Here is a 15,257-nt window from a genome sequence, read left to right on the forward strand (position 1 = left end):
TAAGATAGGCCAACAGAATTGTACTTGATAATTTTCTGGGTAGTTGTAACGCTAAAAATAGACATTTGTACAAATTGCATAGATAAAACTCTTCCATAATCACACTTCTTTGTCTCACTGAAATTTTACAAGGAACAGATGCCATTAAATTCAGTAGGTTAAATAGCTTTTAATTTTCCCATAGTTGAAATTCATAGGAAGTTACCGTTACATCCAATTGAACTACCAGTATGTTCGTTCACAAGACGTACAATGAATCAAAAAGTGAGACCTAATTGTGGAACCGAGAACAAATGAAACCTGATAATTAAAGCGATCAACAAGAGAAAATGTTACAATACAAAAGACTGGCCAACTGCAGTCCTGCTAGACCTCTGCTTCATTCAACAAAAGCATCGAGGCAATAATTACCATCTTTTTCGGTAGTAATGGTTTTTTTAGTTCTCAGTTATCGGCGTTGAAATCATCTTTTTAACAGGACAACGGTGTTCACGCCAAGTGTTATCTTGTCCAGAAATAAACCAAATCTATTCCTTTCTTGATCTGCTATTATCCACTCACAGGACTACATTGACATCCACAGTTGCATCTGTTAAGATGATGTCCCTTGAGTTTTCAGTCTTTGGGAGATTTGGAGTGTCGAATGTCATCTTCACATGCAGGGGTTTTATGAAGACAAGGTCCCCTAAATCTCTATTCATCTTCAGTAACAGCCGGATAAATGTGTCCCTTTCCAACCTTCCATTTCGCTGAGGCTTCAGAATATCGGCAATTTCAGCAGCCTTCATATCCCGACTCTTCCCATGAGTCTTGCAACTACTTCGCAACTTCAGATAAAGTGGAGCGGAAATAACAACCTGAGTAACAGCCGTCAGAGAATATTAACTCCTCCTCAGTAATAGTCAACGTACTACACTAAATACTTCACCTCGATTAAAAATTAAAATCTATTCATTAGATTTCCTTTTCAGATATGAACATTCACAAAAACACACTAAGAAAAGCGGCGTACCTCACTAGTTCCTGGACTTGTTTTGACAACACAGTCAATGTGAATTTTACCATCTTGGAAGTCGACGCCAGGTCGAATTTCCTCTTTGGACTCCTCCGGTTCTGTCTCAAATGCAAGGTTATCCAAATCATCATACCACTTCTGGGCAGCACCAACCTGAAGCATATCCAAGAAAGGAAAGCGCGTCTGATGTATTATTACATCAGACTCCTTTTAGTAATTGAGTTTACGTGTATTTTTTATGAGCTTTTAAAGTTTATAAGTTATGTTATAATTTTTTGACGTCAAAACTCAAAATTAACAGAATTTATAAATTTTATATGCATATTTTTTGAACAATATTGTATTTTTTTTTTAGCTTAATGTTTAAGTGAACAAGCTCAAAAACTTATAAAACTCAGTACTGGAAGCGTAGTAGCATACATCAGGACATCAGGTGAACCATCACAAAATTGGGTCATTAGTTATACAAGTGATGAAAGTACAGAATCAAAGCATCCCTAATCCGACTTGATATATAATTTTCAGAGGCAGTAAAAATTTAGCCTCATTTTTCTTATCTCCGTAAAAAAACTTACGTATTCCTTTTGGACCCATCTCGGCCATTAGTTAACATTTCCTTTCCAGAGGTGCTTTGTGCATTGGGGAATGAGTATGCAACTATGGCGAGGACAAAAGGACTATAAATAAAAGAGAGGCAAACTAAAAACTGGCGGCAGATGGATACCTTGTCAGAGGTTTCAGCAGTGGTCTCCATCTTCAACACTTCCATTGCAGCTCCTCGTACTTGGCGCCAAACACAATGTTCTTGCAATGGTTCTATCAATTCTGTGTTGTCAGGGATAGATACTGCCATGTGCACATCAATTTTTCCTGGCGCCCAACAAAAGGCAACAGTTAGTAAAATGTTAACAACGCACCTTTTTCCAACAGGTAATCTACATTACTCCAACTCAACTATAACTATCCATGTGTGTGTCCAGGTACAGACACCCAATTTCTGAAAAACAAAAAAATAAAACATTTATGGCTTAAAATCTTGCAAAAACCACAAGTACTTTGATTTACTTCCCAATTAGCACAACAGAAGTTGACATTTCTAAAGATGAAGGTAAAAAAGAATAAGGTATATAAAGCAACAAAATTGTTTATAAACATTTACTTCCCAGTTAGCACAACAGAAGTTAACATCTCAACAGATGGAGGTAAAAAGGAATAAGGTAAGAAGGCAAGCAGAAATGTTTCAAGAAGACAGTAAGTCATCAACATGGTTTTCAGAATGAATTCCAACCTGGTAATAATGAGTACGACTGAAGGTGATCAAAGGTAGCTTCCTCCCATGTATGTCCACTGCAGTGTCGAAATAACACAAATCACAAACAGAATAAACATATCAAACCTTATAGCAGTGATTTTAAGAGTACTTACTAGGGAAAGACTCTCTCCAGAGAATAGGATAACCAATAGGGTAGACCAAGAATCCCGAAGTTTGAGAATTCAACACTTGAAGCAACTTCAGCTTGTTTATTCAGCATCAAAACCCTCTGGCCAACTTTAAAAACACTGCTTGTGAGCATGATGCATGGTGGACCACAGCTTCAAAAGAAATAGATGAGCTTTAAAGTCTGATATGAACTCTAATACCTGTGTCACAGATAAGCTGATCTTCTCCAGTGGTAACGAACGATGAAAGAAAATCAAAATGCGAGTTCTGAGTCCCACCTAATGTATGACTAGAATTAAATAGCTGCTGAAGAATATCAGAAGAAAGGCCCTGTAGGTCTGAAACCTTTTCCATGATCTGCTTGCCACAGAACTCCATTACCTCCTCATGCCCTTAGAACAATAAAGTAAGTCGCATGATGAGTCAGATTTCCCAATTAAAACAAGCGATTTTAAAAAAGAATATGCTGAAGCAAAATGTACCTTTGACTACATCACGGACCTTTCCACTATCCAAGTCCACGATCCACAAAGTTTCCAAGCTGTACAAACGCACAGGACGAATCAAGTTCAGTAACTAGATAAACAATCAAAAGTCTCCACTCATGTTTGCTAGGTATATGCAAATAGTTTCCCTTTTTTGATTAAATCACACTACCTTGTGTGATTTTCAGTGTCACATAACAAAGTGAAAGTTTACACAACAGAACATTTGCTAGATTCACTCTATGAAATTAATAAACCCCACAATGTTTACTTTTGTTTTGACATTGATACATTTCCATTGTTATGGAAGAAAAATGAATGATACCAATACATCTTGCTCATTTTCTAATTTTCATTCTAAGCAAACCCACATTTACTATAACAGCATTCAAGGAGCAGTACATGGAACTTATTAAAATCTGAAAATCCTGATCTAAAGTTCCCTTTTCTAGAAAATTCTACCAAACCAAAAAAGACGCTTTATAGTCATCATATGAAAACACACCTTCTGTTCATAACTAATAGGTCATTATCCTTCGATTTCAGGAGATGCCAGGGAAACAACAATGTAGCTTGATCAAGTTCAACAGATTTCATGCCTGCTTCTCCACAAAACCCAAGCTTATCCAAGATCCATGACCAGAGACCGCTTCTCCCGTTGTCAGCGCAACTAGGATATAATGTTTCTAATACTCTTTTTCCTAGATCAGCTCTTCTGATAGCATGATTCTTCAAAATAAAAATCAAAAGATGAATGTCATAGCATGATACAAGAACTTGGAATGAAAACAAGAACCAAAAGATGAATGTCACAGACGGTGGCAATTGGAATACCTAAAGAATCATGTGGGTGGGATAAAGGACAGAGGGAGTACAGTATATAAGTTAAGGACACCGAAGAGGTCAATAGATTACATACTCACATTTGCTTTTGGAGAACGGAGTTTTTAGGAGTAAATACAAGTGGGGTAGATGGTATCTGTTGCAATTGAATTACTTATGCACACTTTGTAATGCGGTACCATTTGCATACATGGGTTAGTTTGATTAGTGTAAACAACCTTGTGGAACGACCTAAAAAGGAACATGAAATATAACCCGTCAGAATGGAGGTACTAGTATACTAAAACTAGTTGAGCACTGAAATTTTACACCACTTATCAGGCTAACTAAAACCATGTAAACACGTGAACTGAAACATATGATTCAAACATTAGAAAAACAAAGTTATTTTTAGTACACAGAGAAAGCATGGAGAAACACAAATCACTGAAAAGCACAAAAACAGGGGAAAAAACCAATATTAGAACACAAAACTAATGGATACCTCTGAGTCCACCAGATATAAACAATCCTCTGAAGCATGATACCAAGAAGCAGCAGGCCGCATTAGCTTTGCTATCTCAAAGTCCCCATCGTCATAACCTGGGGAAGAACCAATCTGACATATAAAATCAATGTCTGAACTTAAGGTCTTTTCAGTCAAAGGTACACAAGTTTATTAATAAGCAACAGCATAAAAACGACAGAACAACCAAGCTTTCGAAGACATTTTCAGGAGAGGGAGACTGGCAGATATACTCGATCAAGGGGAGAATAACAGCATAAAAACCATCAGCAAATGTATAATAGAAAACTATGTTGATATGTTATTTCATTAATCATCATTTGGCTTCGTAGCCAGATGAAGATAGTGAAGAAAAAAGAAAAAGGCAACTTTAAGCAGCCTGGATGGCAAAGTAGACAAGGTGAAATTTATTACAGCGACAATAAAGGCTTTAGCTCCAACGTAATACGTGTTGACTACTGAATTAAATTCAATTACAAGGAAAATAAATAAATAACTAATTACATTTGTACCTGCACACAAATTTATGGCTCTAACTAAAAAAAGTGACATAAAGAACATAGTAACTTTAGAACTGCAATGCTGGATAAAGTCCGTATAGATGATAGGATTTGACAATCCCACCGATAAAAGATGGTAGCAACTAGCAAGTGAATGTAAATTAAAGAAAGCAAATCAGTAACATACCAATTATCAAAATGTGAAGTTTAAAACAGGAACGACACGTAAAGATAGTTTGAACAACCAATAATATTTAGGTATTTACAAAGTTCGAACTCATACTTCTCGAAAATGTTACATTGGTCAATGGCCAAAAACCACTACCATGAAAAATTTAATACAAAGTAATCGCATAACATACCGCATCCAAAATCTTCCCAGTGTTATCAAACACAATAACTCGGTGGTGATTGCTATCTGAAAGAAAAAATCGGTTTCCATGTTCATCGGCTGAAATGCAAGCTGCAGGTGAACGAATATATCAATAGAAAAAAAAAACATTTGAATTGTGTGGGAAAAGCAACTTACTTTCACACAAAAGAAAACAAAACCAAAAATATTACTCTTGGCCTCCATTCAGAACACCAGTTACCTATGTCACTATGTGTAGAGGAGAGCATTGGTTTATCGAAATGACATAAGAGCGACATTTGATTCACACGACGGAAAAAAAAACACTCTTTTATACTTGTGACTTGGAAACAAGTTTGAAGCCATCTCTACAAGTAGAGTAAAAAAACTTTTTAAAAAATTGTATCTGAAGTCAAAACCACAGAATACAAAAATCTGTACCTGGGAGAGAAAGAGGCAAATTCTGCAGATAAGAACAGATATAGGGCTCCTTGAAGCCCTCAGTCTTTTTGGACCAAGAACACCTCAACTTTCCAGCATTTCCAGCATTCTGGACAAGTTGTTTATTCAGGTCTTTAATAGCTGCATGTAAGGAAGCAAAAGCCTGAAATGTTGTACCAATTCCTAAATAAAACAGTGATGCCAAATCAAAATTGAAGGGAAGAAATGCGATACTCTTAGAACATGCTACTTAGCGATGAAAGCTAATTTTAAAACATGAAAGAAAGACATATGCGAACAAATTATAAGGTTCCTTGGAGTGCTCGGTCTATTTGAACCAAGGACTCGTCAATATATCAACATTTCCAATATTCTGAACATGTTGCTTATTTAAGTATTTAAAGCTGTGGGTAAAGAAACAGAAACCTGAGAAATGCAATACCAATTCCCAAAAGAAAACTCTGATGACAAATCCAGATTTAAGGGAGGAAAGGGCATGCTCATAGAGAACTATCAAGTAATAGGAGTAACAGCTATTTTGAAACCATGATAGGAAAACAGCTCAACACAACTCTAGACGGTCCTTCCTTTAACTCATTACCATCATGATTCATGACTACTAATCCGTGTTTTCTGACACAAACAATTGCATGAAGCCATGAACGATCAATCTCAGGCAAAGAAGCCTTACACAGTATCTCTTTTGACACATTCTAGTCCAATTCTGCACTGAATGTGTTGGGTGGACTGTGGTACCATGCATCATTATGACCACACATCACAGGCAGAATGCAGAACAAATTAGAGGAAGGTTGAATAGCAAATTGGCATCACAGTTCCACACACAGAGCCCATCAAACAGACTACTGATAATGTTATATGGATTTGGCAACTTCTATATGCGTACCTTTATGCAGAATACAAAGATCAACGTCATTCTGATTGTATAATGGCGGACTTTTGAGGCCGTTGAGTAAAATACAACAAGCCCCACTCGCGACCTAATCCAATAAAATATGATAGGTATGATTAGAGCCTGGAAACATATCTTTTACACATTTTTGAGTACAAGAAACAAATTTCCATTACAACAAAAGTAACAACATTATCCCAAGTCTAAAGGTTCTCGCAATCTCGCCTATAGTGATAGAAGGGTGGTCAAATGTACGCAACCTTACCAATGGACTTTTACAACCACCTAAAACATACACTGCAAGTGAGTGTGATCTAGATCTGTACAGCATACACTAGTCAAATTCAGCGGTGTCAAAAAGTCAACTGTCATTTTGGGGGGCAAGAACCATCCAATCAGCTAATTAGGTGTCCCTGGGTCCATCAGGATTCCAGTCCATATCTGGCCCATTGCTATCCTTGCCACGTCCGACCCCCCGTACCCTATCCAGTTTGAACGGAGCCTCTTTGAGGACACCAAGGAAGTGACAACAAAAATTCCAAAGTTGCATTAGGTTGTCATTTTTCCAAACATAATTCCTTCTTGTTGTAACTGGAAGGCATTCGCTTCCAGCTCGAAGAGTCTGATGACTGAAAAATGATTTGAACCTACCTCAGGGAAATTCTTGCTGCAAAGTAAGATTGGGAAAGTAATATATTCGTCCATGATTTCATCCATTAACAGACTACGATCAACCTCAGAAGAGATAGAAGAGCATGACTGGAAACCAAAAACATGGAGCCATGGGTACCTACCAAGAGATTAGAGACAATGATGAGAACTTCTACTAATATTCTCAATATTTTAAACATGAGTTAACAGAAAAGATTAACAGTAATAACTCGATCAACTAGGATTCCTTTTTCATATCAAACTACGGAACAACCTATCTGATGCTTAAGGGCTGCCTTTTAACATACATACCTCTGCTGAAGTAGTTTTACTTTTTGAAGCATAACAATTCGATCCCCCCGAGATCCTGGAGGATCATCCAGAAATGATTCAGCAAGAAGCAGATAGGCTCTATCCTTTTGTAAAAACTCACTGCCACCTTCAAATCTATTTATCCAGCAATGGTATGGGCCTGATTGTTGACAATGTAATTAAGTAAGCTGCGGAATAGGCGCGCAATTTAAAAGACAATCAGCCATGAGTCGTAAAATTAGATAAAAAAAATGCAGGATATTAGAAGCATAAAAGATAGATACATATAGAGCTAGTCTTGTAATGTATCAAGACTACTAGAAGATAGTTGAAACAACAACCCAGAGGATACAAAGATCCACAACCTAAGCTAGCAATACTAAAAAGCTCCATTATATTAGCGAAAGAAGATGTACCAAGCACAAGCACATTAAAAGTACCTTTGTATTCTTGATATTTACATAGACAGAACATTACAACTATTGCATAATTTGAAGCCAGAGTGCAGTTGTTTCAAGAATTACGCAAGTAACAAAAACCATGCTAGAAAAATCATTTACATTGTCAAATCAATCCTTTTTTTGACGTGAACAAGATGAAGTGGTACTAACAGCGGAAAGGATTTACAGGCAATGAACATTACAAAATACCTTCAGCACAATCAGAAGTGGCTCTGATGAATGAAACTAAATCTAATTCACACGAAACCTCCTTGGATCTAGCTGCTACAGTTGAAAACCTGGAAACAACTGTCATTTGTTATCAGGACAGTCACTAGAAACAAATATGTAGTAGGCTAGTAGTTCACAAAATTTAGATCAAGCAAACAAATTTATGTCCTTGCTGCATTATAAGAAAATCACTAAGTCACATCACCTTCCCCCGGCATTGAGCATATAATTCTTTTTCTGATAAAATTCTTACTTGTTCGTGGACAGTAAAACTAATCATAAAGTGTCTCACATAAAGGGACTTCTTCAAAACTAAAAGGAACCCAGACTACGGCAATATGAGAAAAGATGAAAGGGAGTGCCTGCTAGACTGCTAGTGATCTTTTTTTGGTCGGATGTAAGCATCCTTACCCTTGTCAACAACACAAAGAGGTTGTTTCCAAATGACCCAAGATGAAAATTGCGCCGAAAATTGCATTAAACAAGGATCGGATGTACGCATCCTTACCCTCGTTAGCAACACAAAGACGACGTTTCCAAATGACCCAAGTTGCGCCAAGAATTGCATTGAACGACAGTTAGTTCACAAAGAAAAAAAAAGCACAACCAGTTTATTGAGCCATTTTACTTTATTCCGTCATAATCTAGACCAAAGAATACGAGTCTGAAGAAGTGGTATAAAAAGGAAAAAATTGGACTAATATAACGGATACCAATAAAGCCACAACTAGTCACCTTGAGGCATGCATGGCTCTACACACATCACTTGCAACAATGTCTCCCAGAGTATATGTTACAGGAACCAAAGAAGCTGACAAATTACTAACTTGCCCACACTCATGAAATCGTAAACCTGGTGACAGATGCACAACAAATCAGTTATTACTCTGCTCCAGTAACATAAAGGCAAATAGCAATCAATCATCCTATTTGAGGAATATTCCCATAATTATTTCATGATACTATGATAGTGATAACAGAAAGACAAAAATTTTGGCTGAAAGGAAACAATAGAAGCTCTACAGTACATTTTATAGGGTATGTGCATTGTGCAGCAAAGTAAAAAATGTCACTCTGTCTTTCATTTTCGTCTCTTGGTCCATTCATGGTTACCAACTACGCATACTAAATCCCATACACAAAAATGTGGCCATCGCCACCCTATAACAATTAACAAAGTACTTAAGCGATTTAGGAGCTTAGGACTCACAACCAAGCATCAAACAACTAAATGACTAATGCTGACAAAGCCAAGCTGAAGCCGAAACTGTCAACATTTTAGCAATGCCCTAGTGACACAAATCATTTTACCTAAAAACACAAACAAAAAACCGACATCCTATTCGCTCCACAACGAACTAACCAGGCATCAGTAACTTTCTCTAGCTCTACCAACCATATAGCGAACTAGACACCGGAAAAAATACTACCCGTATGTCGCCAAAAAAAGTTAATCAGCTAACAACTAGCTAGTACTATTACTTAAATCATTAGTTCATACCCAAACACTTCGTTAAAACCTTAATCGCAAGCAACTAACAAATGCCCTATGTTACTCAGACTCGTTTACTCATATCCGACTACATATCGGAGTATCTGATACGGCTATTTAGTGCGAAATTTTCAATATTTTGGTCTAAAATGAAGTATCAAAGTGTCGTATCGTATCCGACAAAATATGTATCGGATACGGAATACGGCAACTAAGTGAAGTATCGGAGTAACCTAGCAAATGCCTAACGCTGCTAAAAAAACTAGTCAATAAAAAACCAGTGATGAAATAAGCTTCCATTAACATAACTCTCATATAAACACAAAACAACAACAAATAATCGGTTTTTCTAACACGTGTCCTTCAGGCACGCACTAAAAACCGAAGTGCGACCTCATTTTTACCATATTCAATGACAAATTTTGAATTTTTCCTTTTTTTCGAAAAACCGATAAATAAATAAAAACAAAAGGTGATAACATTATGAAGCTGTATACCTGAATATAAAGCGGAAATCCGTCTAAGACTTCGGTATCGAAACGCCATTGCTTGAATGTTCTGCAAAACACTAAAAAATGTGTAGAAAAATCATTAGGTTTTCTAATCATATGGTGCTCAATTAATGCAATAAATAAATATACAGATAAAATTGCAAAAGAAAAAAAAAACAGCATTTCCGCATAATTAACAGGAATTTATTAGAAATTAAAAGAAAATAAAAGTGAAATGAAAGATGAAGAAGGATGATGGAGGCGGACAGAGATTACCGAAGTCCAGTGAGTGTCGCGACTTGGGTATGGAGTATGGACTACCGAAGTTGAGGTTTTAGGCAGGATTTAGTCGACTTGATTTTTGTTCGGTTCGGTTCGGTTCGGTTCGATTTTAGTCGAGTTCATCTGATTTAGGACTACTAAAGTTGAGGTTTTAGTCAGGATTTCGTCGACTTGATTTTCGTTCGGGTCGGTTTAGTCCATGACCGAGTTAATCTGATTTAGTACATGGCCGAGTTCATCCGAGTAGCTCTTTTAAGTTTTTGAATTTAGTTTTGAGTAAGCGGTTCATTTTGTTAGAAAAGAGGAGAGCGTTAGATTCCCGCACAAACCTAGAGCCTCACTTCTCTGTAATATTAATATATGACTGAGATTTATTCAACATTTAAGTGTTGCTATTTTATTCATGTTTTTAAGTTTCGGCATCTCGTATCTCGTATATATAAAAGGGATAAAGAATCATGTACTTGTATAATTTAATGGTGGAATTTTTTTGTGTTAAGGTATTTTAGTGGAAATGTCAACTGGTGATATTTGATCTATGGAATATCTGATAAGTCGAAATATGATATTTGACATATTGAGTACTCCGTTTAATAGAGTTGATGTTTAGTTGATAAAGTTATTGAGGAGATTTCTAATACTTAAATTATATGGGATATTAGTTACGGATTATCGAATTTGTTTTAGTTGTCCCATTAACTTAATATCGTTATACGGTTTTACACACATCTATAACAGATGAAGAATAATACGATTTGGGGTCCTACTAACATGAATCGCCATTCGAAACCATCTAGGCATGAACAACAACAACAACAACAACAACAATTGTCGGTTAACGTAAATCATCATTCGAATTATTTATGCATGAATCGAATAATGCCAAAAAAAGGTTAAGAAAAAAAAAAACGTAAATAAAATAAAATAAATGTAAACAAAACTAGTAGGTTAAAGATTAAGAGAAAGTAAGAAAATTGAAACAAAATTACGATTCTCTTATCACTCATTGGGCTGTTTTTTGGGTTTGTTAATGTAGTTAGAAAAATGAACTCACGTAGGAACAAGACTCTTATAACCAGTTTAATGTGAAATACCTTGGGGTTGGTGGATAATTCCTACACTCAATTCATATACAATTTTACTTATATAGTACATGGAAGGTAAATATATATTGGAAGTAAAATAGGGTTTGGATAGAAAGATTGTAACACCGCGGCCCAAACCTAAGGTCGGGAGCGGTCACTCACGGTAGCTTGTATGGCTGTGTACTTGGCCCACAAATCAATACAGGTCCTTTCCAGCGCATTTTGTCCTCACTCATGCGCATCCCGGGAACTTTCCCAAGAGGTCAACCATCTTAAGACTACTCCCAGCCAAACACGCTTAACTATGAAGTCCTTTTGCATGGATAACTTGGAAAAGAAAACGACTTTATTAGTATGAGTAATACTTTCAATCTCTTTAAGACTAGTCAAATTTTAAGCCTATCAATAGACTTCTTCAAGGGAGTACCCCACCCGAATAACATCTTCGGTTCAATGGAGTATTACAAAGACAGCCTTGCTAAAGCACAAAGCACTTAAGAAGGCCCCTCCTACTCATAAGCACAAAGCACACAAGTAAGATTAAGAAAACTCAAACACATATCATGAGAAACTGAGAAATTTTAGATTTTTGTTTTCATAAATCTTCCCGTTATATTAGAGGACTCGTCCTTTGTATAGGTCTCTTATTTTACGTTCAAGCAATGGTGGAGATAATTTTTAGTTAGATTTTTCGAAATTTTTTCAAGTGTAGCTTATATCATTAACAATTCCCTTCCACCCCCAAAAAAAATAAAAATCTGCCCCCTCTAAGTTCAAATCATGGCTCCGTCACTGCGTTCAAGGGTTACAATAAAAGAGAAGTTAACGGCTATGAAAACAGAAAGAGTGAAAAAAAATTACAACTTGCTTAAAGCATGAAAATGACAAGATTGGTGTCTTATTATTATCAAGAGCGAATAAAAGGAAGGAGAGTAATTCTACCATCCTCCCGGAGGACGGTACTCCTCACACACAAGCCATTATAATATTCCACTTGGGTGGATTGTGTTTGTGTGTGAGGAGTATCGTCCTCCCGGAGGACGGTAGAATTTTTGAGGGAAGGATTGAAGGAACAAGGAGTCAAGTTGTTGAGTTTAATCTACTAGCTAGCTTTCTTGAACCTAGTGTTAAGGAAGCCCTCTTCATATTAGCTTTAAAATTGTCTAACCAAGAGTGAAAACAACAATTGTATGGTCGTGACTTCTGCAATGTTATATTTCATGTACCGTTGAACTGGTGTTGTTTGGTTTACCTACTTTTTAAGATGGATTCCTTAGAAAAAACTTTTTAGGATTTGCCTGGGATTTTGAAGCTTATTCCATAACCACAATAACGTTGTCTCCCTCTTGATTGGACCCTAGACCTAGTTCTCTTAGCAATGACCTCTGACTCATGTGCCTTGTTGCTCAACTTATATTGCAACCTCCCTTGGTTGGTGAGGATTTGCTCTCAAATTTGGATTGTCATCATTTTTAAGACCAATATCTTTATGTAATGACTTCACATCTCCCACATTGAATATTTCGTGCACCACATAAACTCCTGGTAAATCAAGTTTGTATGCATTGTCTCATACCCTCCTTAAGTCCCAATGATCTCAACAGGTCCTACAACTCTTGTATTAACTTGTAGGATATTTAAATAGATTGTATTATAGTAAAGCAACCGAGTGTATAAATAAATATCTATTGTTCGGTCAGGGGTCAAATTTTGTTGGATGTTGAGGGCGATACCGGTGAGGTGAGCGTGGTAGGGCGATGACGATGGGGTGAGGTCGTCGACGTCGACACACACACACACACATACACACACATATATATATATATATATATATAGGGTGGGTGGTAAGGGGTATTGGTGGTGGTGGTGGTGGTTGATAGTGGTCTCGAAGATAGTGAATGGACGATGGTGGTTAAGCATTCGCTTTCATAGGTGTAACGAAACAATAAGTAAATCTAGGGACAAATCCATTCCCTTCCCCGACTTACTCGTTCCTTTTCCTGAATTTCATTGCCTTTCTCTTTTTGTATTCAAATGCCCCTAAAAGATGTTCTCACTACTTTTAATTCTTGTACACGGGAAATTGCAAACAAATCCCCCTAAAAGTAAAAAAGTGTTACTCTTTCTTTCATTTCGTCACCGATCCATTTACAAGCATCATCTACCCATATTAAATCTCATACACAAAAACGTGGCACTCACCACTATAAGTATCTTTGGAATTTAGGAGTTTAGGGCTCACAATCTGGCATCGAATAACTAATTCTACAAAGTCAAACTCAAACCTAAACCTCTAGCATTTTCGCAATGACCTACCCCCTAGTAACATGAATCGTTCGACCTAAAAACATTAAGAAAAGACTGACGTCCCATTTATCCACGACGAACTAACTTCAGCAACATTCTCTAGCACAACGTGACACCATACATCAAACTAGACACCGAACAAAATACATAGGCTCCCGAAATTAGTGGGTATATCAAACGAGACATTTCTAGGGATTTACAAAGGCTCTTCTCACTAATCCATTATCTCAAAACCTGCTTGTTAACTTGCTTGTTCGTGACCAGCTTGCTAACTTGCTTGTTCGTGACCAAAAATCATGATGTTCAATCCAAACCCGCATTTAATCATCTCTATTATTTTCAGAACCTCTATTTAAAACAATAGACTTAACATATACTCATAAGATATATGACTGTAATTACATAGCTTCTCTTAATACTTTTTAGGTCCAATCCAAAGCTAGAATGTTTATTTAGTTGATAGAAATAACTAAAAAAAACCTACAAAAGGTAATCATCAAAAAATTAATGTTAGTAACATTTAACGAGTAAATAAATGTATACTTATGAGAAATAACTAAAAAAAACCTACAAAAGGTAATCATCAAAAAATTAATTGTTAGTTACTTGAGTTATTACTTGCCTGCTGCGTTTTTGCAAGAAATGCGAAAACCCGTATCGGATCAGAAAAAGGGTCCGAAGATCAATGGCGGCCGCATGGCTATGGGTTCATCATCCACACTTAGTTCCTTGCCTTTGTAGTGTTCATCAACCACACTTAGTTCCTTGCCTCTGTAGGGTTGGCCATGTAATGATGCCCTGGCTATATTCTGTGTTCAAGTAAGGTCGTGCTTGATATGCTGTTCTGACCATCTATAAACATGAGCTTTCTTGAGTACTTTACTGATGTGGGATACTCCTTATTTATATGGATTTCATAGGTTATTTTGAATTGTATGATTAAGCAATAATATGATGTGACTGATTATCATGATTAACTAAGGGGCACGATGGCAACTTTATTTTGAGTTCAAGATTGAACACATCTTTTATAAGCCATGGGGCACTTCAAATTGACATTGAAACATGCTATACGTTATATATAAACCATGACCTTACAATGTGTAATGCACTAATGCCTCCATGTGAAGTAGCTAACTACCATTCACGACTATGGAACTTGACCGAGTTATGTAGCTTTTGAATTTTATCAGGACCGTACCATATCTTGAGGTATATCATCCTCCTTTGTAGCAAAATGTCCGATATTATTATGCCAACCATTATCAATTCCACAGTCACATCTCAACCGAGGCATTAACCTTACAACATTAGTTGAACCATCCTCTAAGGCTAATATTCTTCAAGGATCTAAGATTTATGCTGCGTTTGTACCTGGCAGTTCCTAAATTTGTTTAATTGCATCACATTATTTGTTTAGTAGTCAACAATTAGTTTGATGGAGTCAGAGAAACTTCAACTCAAATTAACA

General features: G+C 36.6%; 1 protein-coding gene across 5 annotated transcripts; it reads right to left on the reverse strand.

Moving 5' to 3' along the window:
* Positions 1–149: 149 nt before the first annotated feature.
* Positions 150–10,478, reverse strand: LOC141653394 (uncharacterized). 5 transcript variants are annotated; one of them, XM_074461143.1, is made up of 18 exons: positions 10,389–10,478; positions 10,119–10,189; positions 8,865–8,982; positions 8,109–8,197; positions 7,459–7,618; positions 7,147–7,285; positions 6,490–6,583; positions 5,583–5,723; positions 5,152–5,252; positions 4,269–4,382; positions 3,447–3,670; positions 2,939–2,997; positions 2,657–2,848; positions 2,441–2,564; positions 2,304–2,362; positions 1,740–1,885; positions 1,013–1,198; positions 150–857 (listed from the first exon to the last, which is right to left on the reverse strand). In XM_074461143.1, the coding sequence occupies exons 2-18, from the start codon at positions 10,165–10,167 to the stop codon at positions 558–560; spliced, it is 2,295 nt and encodes a 764-aa protein (XP_074317244.1). In that variant the 5' UTR covers positions 10,168–10,189; positions 10,389–10,478; the 3' UTR covers positions 150–557. The 5 variants fall into 5 exon arrangements, with proteins under 5 accessions (XP_074317244.1, XP_074317248.1, XP_074317245.1 ...); XM_074461147.1 differs by having other exon boundaries at positions 8,109–8,207; positions 10,389–10,413; XM_074461144.1 differs by having other exon boundaries at positions 10,380–10,398.
* Between the last annotated feature and the right edge of the window lie 4,779 nt (positions 10,479–15,257).

Source organism: Silene latifolia, chromosome 4 (genome assembly GCF_048544455.1).
Source record: "Silene latifolia isolate original U9 population chromosome 4, ASM4854445v1, whole genome shotgun sequence".
NCBI classification, from domain to species: domain Eukaryota; kingdom Viridiplantae; phylum Streptophyta; class Magnoliopsida; order Caryophyllales; family Caryophyllaceae; genus Silene; species Silene latifolia.